General features: G+C 34.5%; 1 protein-coding gene across 9 annotated transcripts in view; it reads left to right on the top strand.

Annotated features, from left to right (window-relative positions):
* The window catches only part of SMARCAD1 (SNF2 related chromatin remodeling ATPase with DExD box 1), a 62,043-nt gene that overhangs the window by 47,304 nt on the left and 2,345 nt on the right, over positions 1-12,394 (top strand). For 7 of the 9 annotated variants that reach the window (XM_069485499.1, XM_069485500.1, XM_069485501.1 and 4 more), the window contains 9 exons: positions 1,460-1,595; positions 2,090-2,227; positions 3,456-3,551; positions 3,649-3,766; positions 3,973-4,094; positions 5,402-5,590; positions 6,313-6,431; positions 7,293-7,475; positions 8,402-8,511. In XM_069485499.1, coding sequence (XP_069341600.1) covers positions 1,460-1,595; positions 2,090-2,227; positions 3,456-3,551; positions 3,649-3,766; positions 3,973-4,094; positions 5,402-5,590; positions 6,313-6,431; positions 7,293-7,475; positions 8,402-8,511 — 1,211 coding nt within the window. The remainder of the gene's footprint in view (positions 1-1,459; positions 1,596-2,089; positions 2,228-3,455; positions 3,552-3,648; positions 3,767-3,972; positions 4,095-5,401; positions 5,591-6,312; positions 6,432-7,292; positions 7,476-8,401; positions 8,512-12,394) is intronic. The other 2 variants (XM_069485502.1, XM_069485497.1) reach the window with 1 other exon arrangement.

The following is a 12,394-nucleotide window of genomic DNA, read 5'->3' as shown; positions in this document are numbered from 1 at the left end:
TTTGAGATATCCCACCAAAATGATTGATAACTTTTAACTTGCAAGTCAGCGTTAATAATAAATACACTGAAATCTCACTCTCTCAATGAAAATATCTGAGTTAGGACAGAAATAAGGATGAAAAATTTAACTTTGAATAAATTGACCACCACTTGGTAGTAACTGGCATAAATATCTGGCAGAGAACTTAATGTTCTTGTGTTGCCTTTGTTATATAAGTTATTTAAAGCTCTATATTAACTGCTGGATATTACCTCTCACTACTGGCTTCTTTTGTAGGAGTCAGGATTGAAAATAATTCATTTAAAATTTAATCTTTTTTTTTTTTTTTGAGTCTCATCCTGTTCCCCCCGGGTGGAGTGCAGTGGCATCATCATAGCTCACTGCAGTCTCAAACTCCTGGGCTCAAGCAACACTCCTGCCTCAGCCTCCTGAGTAGCTGAGACTACAGGCGCACCCCATGATGCCCATCTAATTTTTCTATTTTTAGTAGAGACGAAGTCTCACTGTTGCTCAGGCTGATCTTGAACTCCTGAGCTCAAGCAATCCTCCCACCTTGGCCTCCCAGAGTGCTAGGATTACAGGCACGAGCCACCGTGCCCAGCCTAAAATTTAATCTTTTCTTAGTCAGATGGAGTCCATATGTAGTCTTGAACTGATGGCTATTAACTATTATTTCTTGGATCTACTTGGATCTACTCTACCAGTTTAATAAATTATGTTTTAAAGAGAAACATGTTATAGCTTCTTGTTCTTTTTTCTGCTTCTTAAAAATAACAATTCATGGAGCAAAGCCCATAACAAGGGCAGATTACTTACAAATTGTACCCAAACTGGCCTCTTCTCGGGCAGGTAGAAGTTGTCTAATTATGTTATGACATTTAAATTTTTTAAAATTACATATTGCAGTTTTTGTGATTTGGTTACATGTACATCAATATTTATTAGATACAAATATATCATTATTATTGGATTACCAACTGCGTCTAGTGCTGTCCTTTAGGAACTGGCTGTTAGAAATGCATAAATAAAAATAATTTTTTTTTTTTTTTTTTTGAGACAGAGTCTCACTTTGTTGCCCAGGCTAGAGTGAGTGCCGTGGCGTCAGCACGGCAACCTCAAACTCCTGAGCTCAAGGGATCCTCCTGTCTCAGCCTCCCGAGTAGTTGGGACTACAGGCATGCACCGCCATGCCCGGCTAATTTTTTCTATATATATTTTTAGCTGTCCATATGATTTCTTTCTATTTTTAGTAGAGATGGGGTCTCGCTCTTGCTCAGGCTGGTCTCGAACTCCTGAGCTCAAACGATCCGCCCACCTCGGCCTCCCAGAGTGCTAGGATTACAGGTGTGAGCCACCGCGCCCGGCCAATAAAAATAATTTTATAAAACATTAAATTTCACTGGCTCCCAAGCTCCTAAAGGCATAACCTTAGAAATTTTTTTTCTTTTGATGACAGGTATAACTGTGCGATCAGCAGTTCTGATGACCGTAGTCTATTTCGACGGCTGAAACTTAATTACGCGATTTTTGATGAGGGCCACATGCTGAAGAATATGGGCTCTATCCGCTACCAGCATCTTATGACAATTAATGTAAGAGAGTCTGCCATACATTTTTCCAAATTATGATAAAATTTTCAATTATGTAATTTAATTTATGTATTATTCTGTATCAGGTATCAGAAAGCTTTTTCTGTAAATGGCCAGATAGTAAATAAATATTTCATGCTTTGCTGTCCATGTGGCCTCTGTCACATATTTTGGGTTTTGTTTTACCTGTTGTATGTGATAAACTTTATAAATATCAAATACAGTTTTATCTTCTTTGATAACCTCATAAAAAGTGATGAGGACACAAGTTACCTAGTTATAAAATAAGACCAGGAGTTTTCACATTCTACCTTAAGTTCCATATATGTAACAGCAGACCCCAATTATTGAAACTGCTAATCTTTCATCATAGAATCTTGAATTATTAATAATGGTTTTAATTTATTTTGCTTCCCCTCCGTTACTCCTCACTGGAGAGGGTAGACAAGAAGGCAGTGGCTTAAAAAAACTAACCTAAATTCTACCTTTATTTACAGGCAAATAACCGTTTGCTGCTCACAGGCACACCCGTGCAGAATAATCTGTTAGAGCTCATGTCGCTGCTGAATTTTGTCATGCCACACATGTTCAGTAGCAGCACCAGTGAAATACGGAGAATGTTTTCTTCTAAAACGGTGAGCAAGCATATTTTATGTTACTTTGTGTTTCATCTAGGCCAGTTTTCTGTTACGTTTTTTTTGTTGTTGTTTTCACAGTGCATGTGCTCGATGAAATAAGTTTAAGTAGGTGATATCCCTAGATTTGGATCAGTTCAGAAATCAGCCAAAATACAATGCAGGAAAAAATTAGTGAATTCCATAATCAATGTCCAAAAGTTTTGGCTTTTAATATCCTAATTTTCTGAAGAATGATCATTTTAAATTGATGGCAAACTCAGATATATAATGTGTGGGCAAAGTTTGATCATTGCATCTTTATCAAAATTGGGCAGGTAAATTAGTAGCATTTCTTTACGGATAAACTATAAAACTGAACAAAGCTAGAATATCCAGAAAATGCCTATATTGGGAAATATGTCTTGAAATAAAAGTCCATAGATACAAAAGTAACAATTTCTGAAATGTACAGTAAATAAATCCTCTTTAGAAGAAAAGTTTGGCTAATTTTCTCCTTTATTGCTTAGGAAAAGTAAGATACAGTCTTCAGGAATTCCCAGGTTTTCATTCTTGGCTCTCTCCCAAATCACACATCTTTTGCAGGAATTTTCTACAGTATTCTTCCACTGTAAATTAACTGCCTTTTAACGTTCACCAATGAACTCTCTCCCCCTTAATACACAGTTCTTGAAATGGCCTTGCAGATTTTATGAACTGCTTTTCTAGGTTTAGTTCATAAGATATGAAGGACTGTTTCACATCTTAGAATAAAATTCCACTTTTTAAGTTTTGACTAGGCAGTATCCTCCATTTTTGGATCACATGATTTGCATCAGCCTGCACTGGCTTGCTTTTGGGGCCATTTCCCACAAAGAAATACGAATTTTCTATCCTCCCTCTACCCCACCACATTATACACTTTTACACACATTTTTATTTTATGGGACTTATCTAGGTAATCAGTTAATGACTTATCAGTTGGTGACATCTGAACACCAACCTAATATAAATTCATCGCCTTAGCAGAGTGGATGATTACGTATCATAAAACTTCAAAATACATTTGGAGCTTCAAAAGGTAGATAACAGTGTAGAATTCAAATCTGAAATTCCATCTAGAATGAATTGAGTTTCTATGGAAGGTAACTCAGATTGCAGTGAGGGCTATTTTGATGTTGTATAATACCGTTATTGTGATAATTTAAATGAATAATAATCTAAAAGAAAATGTTTTTATTTTGTGTAGAAATCAGCAGATGAGCAAAGTATATACGAAAAAGAGAGAATAGCACATGCGAAACAAATTATAAAGCCATTTATTCTCAGAAGAGTAAAAGAAGAGGTAACTCTTATCTGCTTATTTTTGGTTATGATGATTTCTAAAAATTCTGTTTTCTTCTTTATTAGAATGATCATCTTAAACTGTTTTCCTTTCTCAGGTGCTCAAGCAGCTACCCCCCAAGAAAGATCGAATTGAGTTGTGTACGATGTCAGAGAATCAGGAGCAACTCTATTTGGGTCTTTTCAACAGATTGAAAAAATCTATCAATAACATGGGTATAATCCAAGTTTCACAATTTTATGTGAAAAATAACCTTGTACTAGGGGCTGCATTTTGTTTAGTCATATAGTGGGATTTGTTCATTTGTAAAAAATGAGTTGGGATTTGAAGAAATAATTTTAAAACTTTAAGTTGAGATATATTTCAACAAACAGCTATCAGCTTGATTTTTTTTTTTTAATGTGTACTCTTTGGATCACAGAAAAAAACACAGAAATGTGTAATGTCATGATGCAGCTGAGAAAAATGGCCAATCATCCTTTATTACATCGCCAATATTACACAGCTGAAAAACTCAAGGAAATGTCTCAGCTTATGCTAAAGGTAAGGATTTCATATTATGCTAACACTGAGCTTTATAACACTATTGAACAGGAGGTTAATTTGTTAGGCTCAAACCACTGAACCCAATGGGCATATTAATCCTGTAACAACATATAAGATCAAGTTCAAGCTCACTTGGGGGACAGAAGAGCCAAGGACTGATTGATAATCTAGATCAGGGATCAGCAAACGATGGCCTTCGTGCAGTGACTGTTTTTATAAAGTTTTACAGTCATGCCCATTTGTGTTATCTCTGACTACTACTTTCTCACTACAGGGGCAGAGTTGAGTAGTTGTAACAGGGACCATCTTGCCTACAAAGCCTAAAATACTTACTCCTTGGCCCCTTACGGGAAAAGTTTGCCAATTCCTGATCTAGACTTCCATAATGCTCTCCTTAATTTTTTTTTTTTAATAAATAATCCGTCAGATTTTGTGTTCTGTTTAGTGAGTCATTTTTCCCATATATTTTCTTCATTTTATTTGTTCTTTATAGTTTTAGCCATTATTCTTTATTTTTGCCTTATTCTCCCTTAGCATCTTACCCTTATTCATCCTTACTGATCTTGTGTTGCAAGCAACCTGTTTTCTTTTTTTTTTTTTTTTTTTTTTTAGACAGGGTCTTGCTCTGTCGCCCAGGCTAGAGTGCAGAGGCATCATCATAGCTCACTGCAACCTCAAACTCTGGGGCTCAAGCCATCCTCCTTCCTCACCCTCCTGAGTAGCTGGGACTACAGGCCCACACCACCATGCCCAGCTAATTTTTCTGTTCTTTTTAGAGACAGGGTTTTACTATGTTGTTCAGACTCAGTCTCAAAGTGCTAGGATTACAGACATGAACCACTGTGCCTGGCCTCATTTTCCTTTTAAAAGTTTTTTGTATTATTTTAAACTTCCTAGGGAGAATTTCAAACACATAAATATAGAGAGAATTGTATAACAAACTCTCTACCCATGTAACATTACTTCACCCCTTTTCTAGTTATTTGGTAATGACACTACTCTTGTTTCATCTGTACCCCCTAGACCCCTCCTCAGGGTTATTTTGAATCAAATTCTAGATGTTATTTCATCTGTAAATATTCATATATTCATTATGTCATCTCTAAAACGATAAGTACTTTCCCTCTTTTGTTATACCTGAAAAATGAACATTAATTTCCTTTGCTAAATCTGTTGCACTAAAATGTTCTGTGATTTAAGTATTTTATCAGATGTGAAAAATTTTATTAAAATGTTCTAATCATATTATAAAATTTTTTATTTTGAAATATATTGTGTTTTGTTTTGTTTTGTTTTGTTTTAAGGAACCTACACATTGTGAGGCTAACCCTGACCTGATCTTTGAAGATATGGAAGTTATGACAGACTTTGAACTGCACGTACTTTGTAAACAATATCGACACATTAATAACTTCCAGTTAGACATGGATTTAATTTTAGATTCTGGAAAATTTCGAGCTTTAGGGTGCATCTTGTCCGAATTGAAACAGAAGGTATTAAGAAAGAATGATACTCCTCTTGCATTTTCCCAGTTAGTTAAACTTCTTAAAGCAATTCTTGTGTGATTTGACTTTCTTGAAGTTTTAGCCTGTGTCTGTTCTATGTTCTAGAACCTAATGTTTTGAACATTTTCTTGATATGTTTGTACATAACGTTTTCCTGATTACTTCTTTTTCTCCGTGGAACCTCCGAACAGAAGTTCGTAGACTATGTCTGTATTGATGTTTAAAAAAAATAATCTTAATTGTCATTATTTCATAGCTGACAATCTATATGAATGCTTCAAAATTTTTAGAAGATACTATTTGTTAAATAGTTACTTAAGTAACACTGCATTTTATGTGTAAAATAGCTTAATTTTGTAAGATCACAATCTAGTAAATACACGCTATTCACATTTGCTGACATTTTTCTGTTATGAAAAGGAAGTAATATTTAACTGTTCTTAAAACTAAAACTAAGAGTTAAATTTTAGCTCTGAAGTAATAGAAGTTAAGGTAATTTATTCATACATAAGCTAGAAGAAATTTATCTTAGGTATCATTACTTGATTTTTATTAAAGAAGCAATCGGTACTTGTATCATAGAGAATTTTCTGCAAACTTGTCAACATAATGTGGGTACCATTCCTAATTGTTTAGCCCTGCCAAGACTTCGAATACCATGTATGATCACTTTATATTTCCATTTCTGATCCATGTATGTATTTTCACAGGGTGACAGAGTTGTATTATTTAGCCAATTTACCATGATGCTGGATATTTTAGAGGTTCTCTTAAAACATCATCAGCATAGGTACCTCAGATTAGATGGAAAAACTCAGATTTCTGAAAGGTTGGTATATTTCACTTTAGTTTCAGAAAATCACTCATTTATTGTTAGAATTTTAAACTTCTAAAGCATATAGAATTTTGTTGCTTTTAGTCTTATGTTTGATTCTTCAGATCATTACCTTAAAATGAGAGAAATTTTTTTTAATTTTCTGACCAAATTGCATACAAATATATTTTGAAATTGCTATTAGAATTATGTGCATCTTAAGATTTTCTCTGTTTAAAAATCATTCAAAGTCTAAAGCACCCTATCTTTAATCATTTTAAAATCTTAAGGCTTTTCATACGTTAAGGGTAATTAAGTTCTTTTCTAATTCCCAAAGGTTGTAGAGATTACCTTAAACAAAGAACACTTTTTCTAGTTTTTCAAATTGGATTATGTATTTTGACTTATTTTTTTATCAGCCAGAATGATTTTTTCTTCCCTGCCTTAGAATAAGGGTAAAAGTCATGCTAAAAGGGAATGCACTGATACAGTTTGATCTTGAAGTCCTTGGTTCATTAGCTATTTGCTAGTAGCAGCTGACAGACTTTTGAGAAGGTTCAAGATTGAAAAAGCCATGTACAGAATTTAAATAAGCCAGAAGTTATCAAACGAACGACAAAATAGTCCTTTGGGAGTTAATCAAATCTGAGTGGTTGAATTAAAGTAAGAGTGAGTAAGGGAACCAATAGTATAGAAAAGAAGCCGGTGAATTGAGAGGGCTCTTCAATGATACAGCCTTAGGAGAAGTACCCAATGCCTTGCAGAAGCATGCATATATATCTCCAGGTTTCTTTTCCATGCAACGTGATTATTTCCAGTTTTGATTACATTATATACATTTTTAGTGAGATTTAATCTAATATATTTGCCTTATAGGATTCATCTCATTGATGAGTTTAATACCGATATGGATATCTTTGTGTTTTTATTGTCAACAAAAGCTGGTGGATTAGGAATAAATCTGACCTCAGCAAATGTTGTTATACTTCATGATATTGACTGTAATCCTTATAATGACAAACAAGCAGAAGACAGATGCCATAGAGTAGGCCAGACTAAGTAAGTGTTTTTAGTTGAAATTTATTTTTAATTAAATGCACGTTGAATTTGTATAGAATATAGTGTGTTGGATGACCTGCCTTAGTTTTAATTTTGTCAGCAAAGCACGGCAGCTAATGTGTTTTATACCAGCAGTGTGGAGTATGAACTCCACTATGTAACCTATCCATTTTTTAGTAATTAAGGCAAAATAACCACCCACTCTCACCCCAAATAGTTCTGCAGTTCATGAAGAGGAAGTATTATCAAGGGTCTACATAGTTGAAAAAGATTAGTAATTGAAAAGACTTGCTTGTTAGACAGTTTAAGACCCAGGCAGACTTGGTAGTGAACATACCATTGCTATCCTGTTATCTACCCTTTAGGAAATAGATTATTTGAGTAGTAGGTTATTTTAGGTTTAGGTTAATGTTGACATTGGTCACAGGACTATAAACAGGTGAAAGTAACTACAGTTCAACTCTACTTTCATATGTAAACAGCAAACAGTGTCTTCTTTGTGAAGTATATTATATTTCCAAAAGATACTGATATGTTCTTTTTTGGACCAAATGTTTATCCATGCCTACTATGGAGTTTTTAGTTTACTACACTGCCTTACTGTACAGAATTATTTCTTGGAACCTGATAAAGAAAGGATGCCTTACTTGAAAATGTAATTTCTGTCTGAACACAGAACTGTTTGTTGTAATACAGTTTTATCAGCAATTTTTAAAGTACAGATCTCTCTCAGATCAGTAGGAAAGGGTGTCTGAAAGCTAAAAGCTCAGAAAATGTCAATCTCAAGTAGTTTGAATAAAAGAAGAATTTAAATTTAAAGATATACTTGTCACTTTCAAGTTATTTTTGAACTCTTAAATATGGTTTACATGTATCCAACTAACTATATTTAGTAACCAATGGACATGTCTTGTTCTTTCTTTTAGAGAAGTGCTAGTTATAAAATTAATAAGCCAAGGGACTATTGAAGAATCCATGCTAAAAATTAACCAACAGAAATTGAAACTAGAACAAGATATGACCACAGTTGATGAAGGTAAGGTATTGTGAGCAGAAACTTCAATGTTTATTTATATGACCAGGCATCAAATTAGCTGTTGCAGGGGAGTAACAAAGATGGCCTACGTCCTTAACCAGCACTCAGTTTAGGGATGACGGAGGAGGTAAGTTTACTTATTTTGAAAGTACTATAATAACAAGATACATTTGGCCAGAATTAATATAAACCTGTTGATTTTGGAAAATTCTGTCTTTTTCATACCTTATTTTATTTCTGATAAGAACATCCCCCAAATAAATTAAATTTGTATCTATTATTTTACCTACAGTTTTATGATTTGCTTATCATGTAAGTAATATTTATGAACCCAAAGATTTAAAATAGTTGGCATACTATATTTTAGGGCATAGTTGACTTTTATTAAGAACCCTAACATTTACATTAATTTCATTTTGACTAGTAAATATTTATTATATTATGGTGCAATAAATGTACTTTTGGGGGAAATTTGAAACCATTAAATTTCAACTTTTCAGATTGAAGCAGTTGGACCTTAAAGAGAACCCTCAAATAAATAACTCAAACCCACTCCACCCTGTTAAAAAGAATAATTTTTAAAGGTTCCTAAGTTTAAAAATTTTATTTATGTCTATATTTTTGAAAAGATTATATATTCACATAGTTCAAAACTCAGAAGAGGTGAAAGGACAAACAAAAGCCTCCTTCCTGCCCCATCCCCCAGCTTCCCTGTGGTGATGTATGTTAGCCTTTGGTTTTTAGAGTGTGTTACCGGTTATTTTATGCATGTAGAATAAAATATGCATATAGAAACAAGTATATGTATTCTTTTTCCCTTTTTACACAAGTTAGCGTGTACTCTTCCATACCTTGCTTTTCTTATTCAATGTTAAATTTAATTGGAAATAGTTTTTATTATTCTAATAAATAAGGGTATTCCTAATATTGATAATGATTTATTTTCATTCAGCAAACTTCTGTTGAATATTTACTGTGTCCGAGTATTTTGTTCGGCATGCTGTACTATAGAGAGATCAGTACATTTTCATATGTCTTTAAAGAGATAGAGATGTGTATGCTCAAGTTAATACTTGTCTTATATAGCATTTATTTCAGGGTGCTGTGGGATCTTGGGAAGTCAGGCATTAGAGACAGTTGGAGTAAGAAGCGATTGAGTTAGGCCTTGAAGGATGAGGATAAGTAGGATGATCATAACTTAAATAATTAACAGGAATTACTAGGCATTGTGTGGACGTGGCAACTTGCTAGTTTCAGGTATCTAGCAAATACAACAGTGCCAAATGCATAAGGCACATTTTACTTGAGCAATTTTTTTTTCCCGATTTTTTTAAGGCAGCTTTTAGAATTTAATAAAGCGATTAAATTCTCTTTTAGCAATGCTAGTCAATATCCAGATATATGGATTTTATCCTAACAATAAGTTTCTAAATATAACCATGATAGTTAGTTATTCAGGGACTCAGCTTTTGATTGTGGGACTCCTAACTGTCTTTAACAGGAGGTCTTTTCTCGTGGGCTGGTTCATTTCTTCAGAGGGACACTTTCCAGTCTCTTGTGAAGCGAAGATAGTGGGGAGAGGTGGTATGAGCCAACTGACTGTATTCTCAGAGCCGAGAGGAAGTGGGCGAGGGATGTTTGTTCTCATACTCAAACAATTAATTTCCCTATTTTCAGTACAGCCTCTCACATTCTCTACTATCCTAAGTCCAGAGTTCCTCCGATTCCAGTTTTCCAAAGAGTAAATCTTCAGTTTTGTGCATCTGGGGTAAATGGCTGGTTCTGTTGGGCGAGCTTTAGGGGTTTTACCCCTTCAACGCATTCTTAGTTTCCTGTTTTCCATCACCCTCCTTTCCTGAGCTTTGAGTGGGGGAGGTGGCATCTGGGTATGAAATAGCCTTGCACTTCCCGCCTCCAAACACTTGAGGTTTTGCTTTGTCTATTTTGCTAAAGTCAGTTTGCATTCTTCCATATACTTCTTCTTCTGAAAAGTGTTGGGAGCTGTCTCTCTGTTGTTGTCTTTTTCTCCTGTTCTTTCTCTTTAGTTTAATCCCCACCCTCCACTTTTCTCCTCCATGGTATTTTAATGGCATTTCAGATGGGAGCAGTGGTGATGTGTATGTTCAATCATTTTTAGTTGTAATTTATGTAACTTATTTGTACTTAAATAAATTTGGTCAGTGTAAAAGTTTGCCTGTTGATTTTACCTCCAATGTCCGTTAAAATAGCAACATATTTCAGCTCTGCTCCCAGACCATGAACTTTGAAATGTTTAGTCATAAAGAATCACCACCACCACCACCTTCCCTTCTGTAGGAAGTTTTCTTCTTTTGTCTTATTAAAGCTATTTATATATTAGTTTTTCGTAGTGTGTGTTTTATTTGATAGGCTAAGGATACAATGATGTCTTTTATTTAGTCTCTTAACTGCAGTAACTTTGTCTTCAGCTGTGCCCCTGGTTTCACTGAAATAATTTTGACGCTGAACTGATGAGAGTACATGTATGCCCTTCTTTCCGCCTCTCACAGTGTTGTTTACTTCTGTAAACAAAAGGTAAACAACACTGTGATTGTGTATGTGCTTTATGTTAACAATGTGTATGCTCCCTCGTCCATGGAACTGTGGAAGATTAAAGACCATCATTCCTCTCACATATGTTTATCAGATTTTTGTGTTTCTAGAGCTTACCTAAGTGATTCTCAAAGTACACCAGCAGCAAGAGCATTATCACCTGGGAAATCGCCAGTTTGAAATGCAAATTCCAAACTCCTTCCTATACTTAGTCAGAAACTCTGGGGATGCGACTCAATAAACAAGCCTTCCAGGGGATTCTGATACATGCTAAAATCAGAACCACTGCTTTAAAATACAGATTGTGTTCTGGGTTTGGTTTTTTTTTTTTCCCTATCTCCGTTAATATGATTGATGATATTGATAAATTTTCTTCCTCTTAAACTTTTTTATTATAGAAATTTTCATTCAGAAATGTTGAAAGCATAGTATGAATGAAAGTAGAGTGATTTAACAGTTGGGACATTTGTAGCATTTGCTTCATCTACCTTTTTTTCCACTGGACCATTACAAAGTCACTTACAAACGTGGCAACTTATTTTCAGTATTTCACCATGTTTGTCCACGTTGCTGCAGTACCATCATTGGATCCAAGAAAATTAACAGTGATTTCCAGATATTATCGTATATTGTTCATGTCCAGATTTCTCTCACTTGTCCTTTGTAGCTGTTTTTTAAACCAGCACATTTATTGTATTATATGTTTAAGTTTTTCCTTACTCTTTTCTTTCTTTCCTTCTCTCCCTGCATTCTTCCTAATGCGGTGTCAGTTAATTTAGGACAAGTGTCAACTTGGGTTTCATGGACTGTTTTCAAGTCTGTGGATGAGCTTGGAGGCAAGGGTATCAGTGAACTCCCTAAGAGTTTATGCAGTATTTTGTGTTCCTGTGTATATACATGTTTTTTACAGAAAAAAAGAATAGATAACTCTTGTAATTTTAGATTATAACTGGAGTAAATATTTGTGAGAGAGGGTCAGAGAAGTGACTTCTGCTGTATTTTAGCCACATCTAATTTATAAAATTATTCACAGCTACATTTCTGCAACAGGTCAGCAAATATTTGTGAATTGCCAGCCGTGCCGTCGTTACTATCTAGTAAATTACTACATCAGTTCACCTAAAAATATTGAGTGCTGAATTGAATTGATCAGAGATGATAGATTCTATGTCACTGTGCCACAGGGTGTCTTAGAAAAATCTCAAACAACTTCTATAAATGTCTAGATACTGGGGTCCTATTTAATTAAAATATGGGGCAAACATCGGATAAATAAAAGGTAATTTGCAGGGGTTAATTTAATCTTCAACTG

This window comes from Eulemur rufifrons, chromosome 13 (assembly GCF_041146395.1).
Source record: "Eulemur rufifrons isolate Redbay chromosome 13, OSU_ERuf_1, whole genome shotgun sequence".
Lineage (NCBI taxonomy): Eukaryota > Metazoa > Chordata > Mammalia > Primates > Lemuridae > Eulemur > Eulemur rufifrons.
This window is presented reverse-complemented; position numbering and strand designations above follow the sequence as displayed.